Source organism: Hermetia illucens, chromosome 6 (genome assembly GCF_905115235.1).
Source record: "Hermetia illucens chromosome 6, iHerIll2.2.curated.20191125, whole genome shotgun sequence".
NCBI lineage: Eukaryota > Metazoa > Arthropoda > Insecta > Diptera > Stratiomyidae > Hermetia > Hermetia illucens.
This window is the reverse complement of record NC_051854.1, coordinates 7,844,748-7,852,709: the sequence shown is the minus strand read 5'-3', so window position 1 is coordinate 7,852,709 and position 7,962 is coordinate 7,844,748. Positions and strand designations below refer to the sequence as shown.

The 7,962-nt window shown below is 44.4% G+C and overlaps 1 protein-coding gene across 1 annotated transcript; it reads right to left on the bottom strand.

Annotated features, from left to right (window-relative positions):
- Window positions 1-6,250: 6,250 nt before the first annotated feature.
- Window positions 6,251-7,736, bottom strand: LOC119658697 (rhodopsin-like). Its single transcript, XM_038066286.1, has 2 exons — window positions 7,602-7,736; window positions 6,251-7,536 (listed from the first exon to the last, which is right to left on the bottom strand). Exon 2 carries the CDS (start codon window positions 7,488-7,490, stop codon window positions 6,381-6,383), a length of 1,110 nt encoding a protein of 369 aa, XP_037922214.1. The 5' UTR covers window positions 7,491-7,536; window positions 7,602-7,736; the 3' UTR covers window positions 6,251-6,380.
- Between the last annotated feature and the right edge of the window lie 226 nt (window positions 7,737-7,962).

Below are 7,962 nucleotides of genomic sequence, written 5' to 3'. Positions count from 1 at the left end.
GTTCGGGGGTTTAACGTCAATATAAACCTATGGTTATAGTTGGACAAGAATTGAGTTTGCGACGTATGCCTGTAAGTGTTAAAGTGCATTTTGACAAGAAACCCCCCTCGTGGTATGAGCTAACCGCAAATAATAGCGTAGGGAGCGTATTTCCCAAAGATTTTTTTCGAAGCCTAAATGGTTACCCCGGTTCCCACGGTACCAGGTAATCCCAGGTGGGTCTCCGTGGCAAAACTGACTTCAGATGAGTCCCTTGCATCTGGCCCATTGCCCCCATAGCTCCTGTGCCAGCAAATGCATTCAAGATTACGGCGGTCTGCACGGGGCACTGGCCCATAGGGGACCATGCTGCTAGGCTCGGCATACCCTACAACTCGCATTGCCGAAGCTGCGGAGAAGGAGGGGAAACCCTCATGCACTTTCTCTGCGATTGTCCAGCTCTGGCTAGAGTCAGGCTGCGGACACTGGGTAAACCATTCTTTGGGGACCTCAGAGAGATTTCTAGCTGCAGGGTGGGAGAGCTGCTTTCCTTCGGGAATGCTACGGGCTGGCTCTGAAGATTCGAGCCGGCTGGACTCTGCTTCCCTGCTTCCATAACAACAGTCACGGTCTTAGGAGTTTGTGGCATCAAAACGGCTCACCAAAGCGCTAATTGGGCTCCTCGGAGCGGCCACTGATACCTACCTACCTACCTACCTACCCTTGCATCTAATTGCCTTCTTGGAATTTTCAAATGCAGCAGGGAAGTCGAGAATGCTCATCTCTCTAGAAGTGCGTCAAAGGATACTAGATTGGATAATGATTTTTCAAGAGTTTTATACAATGAAAGTTATAACAGGGTCAAAACTATTTAAGAGAAAGGACAGGTGTTCCATACAGAACTCGTGGGAGGAAATAAGAGCTGCTTCGACAATCTAGGGGGAGATCCTTTCTTATTGTCTTACCTCGAATATTTTAAAAATTGTAATATACTGGTCGGTTTGTATAAGCTGCTTGCTTGTCTTGTCAGTCTCTCTCTTTTGACTTGTGTTTTTTTGTAGTAGGGCAGGTGAATGCATAGAGGGTTGGACTCCCGGTTCGGTACGTCGTCGAACTACCAACTAAACACCTCTCCATCGTCAGAGAGCTAGCCTGGAACCGTTTGGCACATTACTTCGGGCTAGTTCCCGAACTCTTCCGCCTTGCGGAGCCTTCAAATCAGGGAATTCCTTTCATCAACGGGAGGGGAGACGAAGAAAGGAACTGTAAGTTCAAGGAACTCCCTGCCATCCGGCTCCTCCACCGGTCGAGCTCTATCTTCTTAGCAACGAGAAAGAACCGAATGTAATGGGCAACTTCCTTGTCAAGAGCGTCAGCCCATACCTCTGCGCCGTAGAGCAGGACAGACTGTGTTGAACTCATCAGGAGACGTCGCCTGTTAGACGTAGGATGCCGAACATTTGCCATTAGCCGACTCAAGAAGAAGCTCATCTACGAGTCGAGCATTAAACCAAGGTATTTAAACGCTGGTTTTGACTTTATAGTCAACTGACCAATCGATATGGGACGCAGGGTCGGGATTCTTTTTCTGGTCAAGATGACTACTTCGGTTTTCTCCAGTACAAAGTCAAAATCATGAGTAGTCATCCATCCGTTTACCCGTTTACCCCTGTCTGCTTTGCGCCTGTTCGACAGTGCGTCCAGTCAGAGATGGTATTTCAGAGGGAGGAGAACTACGTAGGACTCAGCTTCCATCAAAAAACCTTAGAAATGAAAGACTGTAGGGGTGAAGGTGAGCTGTGGATTTTGGGTCTTAGCCGCCATTTGGAGGAGGGGTCAGTGTGTAAGGGGCAATCGGAGTGGAATGAGACAGAAAGCCTGACGGCGAGTTGTGAGGTAGGGAGTGTCTATCTAGAAGGGGAAAGAGCGGATAATGGTGGGAAGGAGACTTGCCTTTAACGTATTCTCTATGTTGAATGTACCAGAAGTTAATCATTGATGCAGATTGCTTTCCAGACGATTGAATATCGTTGGAGTATGTTATCAATGAGAAAGGCGACACTGACTTCTCTGTTTTCTCTCTTTTTGATGCTAGTAAAGGAGCAGTTTCCGCATTGTGACCGTTCGGTTAAGGGGCTTCGTATTTCAAGACTGAAAGGAATAGATCGGTTTCTCCGTTCTGATGAGGTGCAGTATTCTCGATGTTGGCAAGTCCAGAATAATCAGCCTGGTTATCTATGGTCAACCTCAAGGACAGAGCTTGTGCAGCGTGTACATCTAAGTGAAAAAGGTAGCGAACCGTATAGGTTCGTCTGCATCTAAGTGAAGCTCCGTCCACACGCGCTTGCATGTCTCTAGGCTCATGGATTTGTGGTGGTTTTGGAGATTTGGGTTTCTTACGCATTATAACAGACCCTGCACGTCATTTTTGGTCTTTTACCGGAACCCATTTTGTTTAAAACAGCGACCAAGTGAACGAAGTCCAATAGGTCTCAGTTGAGAATCAGAAATGAGGTCGAGGTTGACATCGGCCGTGGATTTCTCTCCATTCGTAATCTATATTGTTTTTTGAGTTTGGGATATCCCTCAATACGCCTGAAAATCAGATGATACTGGAAGGGAAATGAGGTCGAGGATGCCATTGGTTGTGGATTTTTCTCTATCGATCGAAACTTCTGTTGCTTAAGTTTTCTGGTTCCATGCGCGTGGTAGAACTTTTTTTGTCTACGTCTTTGTTTCCCAGATTTTTTTTTAGGAAAAAGTGAACATCCCAGAATTGAATTTTTTTCTCTGAGAGCCTCTCCAAATAAAACAACACTAACTTTCTCATTCCTCTTGATTGCTCACGAACCGAAGACCTGACTTACAGTTCCTCACTGAGCAGTATCGGGATGTAGGTCCACAATTGTGGTATTTCGATATATCTAGTGGTGCGCGGGTTTAAGATATGGAAAACTGACCAATGGGGATCAAGACTGGGGACATGATGCAGTCTGCGTTCGTTGTTCAGGGGTAACTTTTTTGACGTTTATGAAACACCGGATATTTTTTCGGAGAGAAACTCTGCGCATTGAAAAATGCGATTCCAAATACGAAAGGAAAATGCTAGTTGAAGAAGAATTCAGTGTTAGTGCTCTCGAGTGGGGCATCGTTCAACCAATTTCGTGGAATGCGTGTCCTAGAGGTAGCCACTACGATGGGACCCATCATCTTACATATCGGTATCATTCTTATACTTTGACACTATGGCTATGAGTATACTATTGCCGACATAGCGTTTGCAATAGACTTCTTGGAACGATCTTGATTCAGCTAGTGATGACAGGGCATTTTCTTCAAAGTAGTAAACAGCTTCCTCAATGTTCTGACATCGGGCGGTAAAGGGGTAAATGAACCACAATACCTGGACACAAATAAAATAGGCGTCACTAAATCACTAGTAGACAGATGAGCATGAGCCTTATGATAGCAGTTTGTGATGCTTCAGCGCCAAAAAGGGGACCTCGTCACAGAACGTCCTTTGTATGTTAGTGCGCAATTGAAATTGCCAAATTATGAAGGAATTACTTTATGTTAGGGCGGGTGACTTAGTGCGCGAAGGGTCGTGAAGAAGGAACTTTGCCACGTAATCAATAGTACAGAAAAGCCACACAGACGATGCTGGCAGGGGCCAGTGAGTGACATTATCAGAAACTCATGGAATCTCGGGTATAAGTTGGTCACCCAAAAGGTCGGAACTTAAAAATTACCTGGAAGTGTTTAAGATGGAGGCAATCGTGTGGGCATTTTCTCTTGTTCACCCCACCCGTATGTGAGCACGGAGAAACGTACTGTACACTGCATGCATTCATGGCAACGAAACTGGTAGAAGCGGTTTTCCCAACGAGGACAAAAAGTGTTTTCTCTTCTTCCGGAAGGTTAGAAAGCTCCTGTTGATAAGAAAAACCGGAGGGGATCTTGAGGCTATCAGCATTTTGCCCTCGCAGTATGGCGAGCACAACTCCTGCTTTCAATATTTTGGAAGCTGCTGCAGAAGCTCATAGGGCAGAATTCGGCTGAGGTGATTCGAGCTGTGAGCTGTGATTGCCAGAATAACATCGTTTTAGAGAGATTCTTGCGATTGTCAAAGTGGTCCGAGCGGTCAGTTGGGTTGAGGCCCAAAGCTGTCATTATCGACGAGAGGTACTTCTTGTAACGTGGGATTTATGAAATCTTTTCCATTTTGTGTGATTGGTCGACTTTTTTGAGGCATTGGAAAATAGTTTTCGTGCTTCGGGACGGTTCAAGGATCCATTTGTCGGTTTGGATTTCTGCAATATTTTATATAATCTACTGTGATTCAAGGCGCTCGATGAATGGCATCCGGTTGAATTTGCGGATGATGATGCCACACTAGCCACCGAATGGTCGGTTTAGCAAACGCGTCCTGGGAACGATAATGAGGTGATTGAGTAGATGAATGATTGAGGGCGAACTTTCTTTGGCTCTGGATAAAACCGAAGTGATCGATCAGACCAAAGAGTGGGAATCGTAGTTCCACAGTTGGTGGGGTCACTGTTAAGTTCTCATCTCCTCCGTATAACAATTCAAAGATGAGTTTCTTTGAGCATCTTCGAAGTACCGCGAGAAAGGGTATATTAGGAATGCTTGCGATTAGCTGACTGATACCTAATGTCAGGCGCTCTATATTTAGTAAACGTCGATTGTTAATGAGCACGATTTAGTCCTTCCTTTTCTACTATTACGAAGCAAAGGCTAGTGTTTTCAACAAAGAGGCTTTAGGAGTATGCCACACTGTCTAGGAGTCAGCAGATTTGGGGAGTCATTTTGAGTGTTTGGAATGCTGCGGAGCGCAAGTCTATATACCTTAACAAACAGGGGGGAAACATGGAAACGGTCGCCTGGGGAGAGAGGAATTGTTCGCTAGTAGTGAATGGATAGATGGATGGACTGCACAATCTATTAGATGGGACCATCTTTGAAGCCGCCTAACCAGAGGTCTAGATTATCTAGAGGAGGGAGTTAGCTTTGCTATTATTTTCCATCTTTCCATCTTTTGAATAAACTCCGTTTTCTTGGGAGTACAACGGGTGTTCACAAGGTAATTCAGATTGAGAAGCTTCAATCCTTCCTGAGTTCTCTTTGCAGAGCACAATTGCGTTCCAATTCTTGTCCTATGTCCTGAAAGAAGCCGCCATTGCAGCGGGATATGCCAGTAGGTGTATTTAATTTGCGTTCATCCTTCTCCTTCTGGTAGATATCTGCGTCCAGAAACAGTAGTGATTTCATCTAAGTGGATTCGCAATTTCATTATTATACGGGGAGACGGATCTGTGTGCATCCCTTTAGTTTTAGAGTTTGTCTGTTGAGTAGATCTAAAGGAGAGATGGTTTGATTATTGCAGGTGCCAGTCGCCCTTCACGTTGGCAATTGTCAGTGGTGATATCCGCAATCTACTCAGACAAAATCACTGAATCCTATGCGAGTTTAACAAGAGAGTATTAGAGCGACACTTCCGCGACGTGTTGAAAGGAAATCGCTGAATGCCAAGAAACTGGGAAGTGCTTTCCCACTCAACAATCGGCAAACATCAACGCATCCACATTCTCACTTCCTTATTGAGAACAAAACTCTGCCTGTGAATCTCACGCGGTAAATGCATTGAAAACAGCCACTTCCACTCGCCATTTACAACTACAGGAGAACATGTTGCTTCCTAGCTTTTAACTAAAGTGTACAAGAAAAGGATTCACGTTTCGCTTAACAACCAGCTTACATAGAAACTGCATACATACTCGCTGAGTCCTTATTGTTGAAACAATTTCCATTCAACGTTCGACAATTGCAATAATAAATTGTTGTGCGTCCTGAATGCGGTTTTCGATTGCAATGGAAGCAAGGAAGAATCAGGAAAAGAAAGGACTCTTAAAATGCAGTTCTGCATTTTATGTTCATTGAATTGTAACTGCGAGTGCACTTTGTCTTCCATTAGTAGTTGCAAGCAGCGTCAGATTTATAGTGCAGGTGTGTATGTCCTTTTGCAGTGTAGTGACGGCTGGGGTAGTATTTTATTTTTTTGCAGTGTGGAAGGGGTTGTGAGAGGGTTTGAGCAATGTTGAAAAGGATAGGAACTCCTTGTGGACCCAAAATTGAAGATGGGGGCTAAGAAATTTCTGGTTGATAGGAACTAATAAGCTCCGCACAATGGCATTGTTAGGTGGGTGGCGACCAATTCCATTCCAGACTCTTCCGCGACTCAATGAACCAAACATTTGTGTTTTTTTTTCCAGGACGATTTATTCGTAATGCTCGTAAAAATTTAAACAGAAATTCAAATAATAGACAATTCAAGTTAATCATCATCAGCACAGTCGTCATTTGTCCCCACAATCTGTAAACGTTTAGGCAGCTGTTGTGTTCTGGGATGTGTCATCCTTTGGAGCAGCAGCAGCAGCTGGAGCTTCACTTCCGCACTCTAAGCATGGGAATTTCTGGAACAATGCAGCTCGGTACTTCGGATGGCTGATACCATACACAATTGGATTGTAGATAGCGTTGCACTTGGCGAATACCGATCCCCAGATGGTGCTCAATGGAGAAAGCTTCATTGTTTGGAAGATGCCGGAGAAGTTGATGACTAGATAGGGAGTCCAAGCCATGAACCATAGTGAAATGGTGATCAAAGCGACTTTTGCCAATTTGGCTTCAGCACTCTTGCTGGCATCTTCAGCAGATCGAAGGGATGCAACGTTCATTTTCTTGGCTTGCTCTCGCATGGCCTTCTCGTGCTCAGATACAGCTTTGATGATGAAATAGTAAGAGTAGATGATCAAGAAGAGTGGTGTGTAGTAGACGAAGGTTGCATACGCGAGGATGTATGACCTGCTGACCCAGTCGGTGTTGATGTAGTCAGTTCCGCATGCAGTCATGTTGCCTTCTGGTACATATCGGTTCCAACCAAGCATTGGAGCAACTGCCCAGAAACCGCAGAATAGCCAAATACCCAAGACCCTCATCAGCGCTCCTCCATTAGTTAGTGGCTTTCCAGCAATACCCTTTACGATGACATTGTATCGATCAAAGGCGATCATTGTCATGGTCCAAATTGATACACATCCGAACAAGGATCCAATGAATGCGTAGATCTCACACATGAATGGGCCCATAACCCATGTCTCATAGTAACAATTGATGATCGTAGCTGGAGCCATGTAGGCCATCATTCCGAAGTCAGCAATTGCTAGATTCACCACGAACAGATTTGATGGGGTCCTGAGAGATTTCGTTGTCGAGAAAATATAAATAACTACAAAGTTGCCGCAGACCGAAGTAAGACCGGTGACTGCCATGAAAAAGCCAAGAATTCCATGCCAAAGTGGATTCATTGGGGGGAACTGACTCCAATATGGATCAACCAAGTGCTGCATGTCAGGAGTGATCATGTCCACCACAGTCATGTTGCCGGCTCCATAGGCCTGGTAAGTTGGTTGATTTATTTGGTGTAATGCCATTTTGAGGGGTTCGATTTAGATTTCCGAAAGATCACGATGACTCGTACTGGAATTAGAACAAACAATTTTCACAAAAACTTGAACAGGACTCCGAGACCGATCTGCAATTACCGAACTATCGAAAGGATACAAAACAGAAGGATTCGAAACTGTTTCAACACACGTTTCTGTTATTTTTTTTCGGGGAGTAGCACCACGACCAGCCGTGCTTCGTATGCTAAAGAGCAACTTTGATATGGCTGTCGAATGCTAGCATTTTTATACTCATCGTTTTCATATCGAAGTGATAATCCAATTTGCAACCCTTTTTAGCCATATGTGTACTGAGCGCCTTATTTGTTAACAGCGAATTGTTGTAATTCGATTTAATGTCTTAGTTTGGGTGGTGTTTTTATTATTAGGCTATTGATTGTACAAAGCCATATATTTCTATGGCCACACAATCAACAAAGTAAAGAAAAGAAATTGCAGA

What these genes read in the sequence shown, in the direction of transcription:
- LOC119658697 (XM_038066286.1), bottom strand. Translation starts at nt 7,490, where the DNA reads ATGGCATTACACCAAATAAATCAACCAACTTACCAGGCCTATGGAGCC.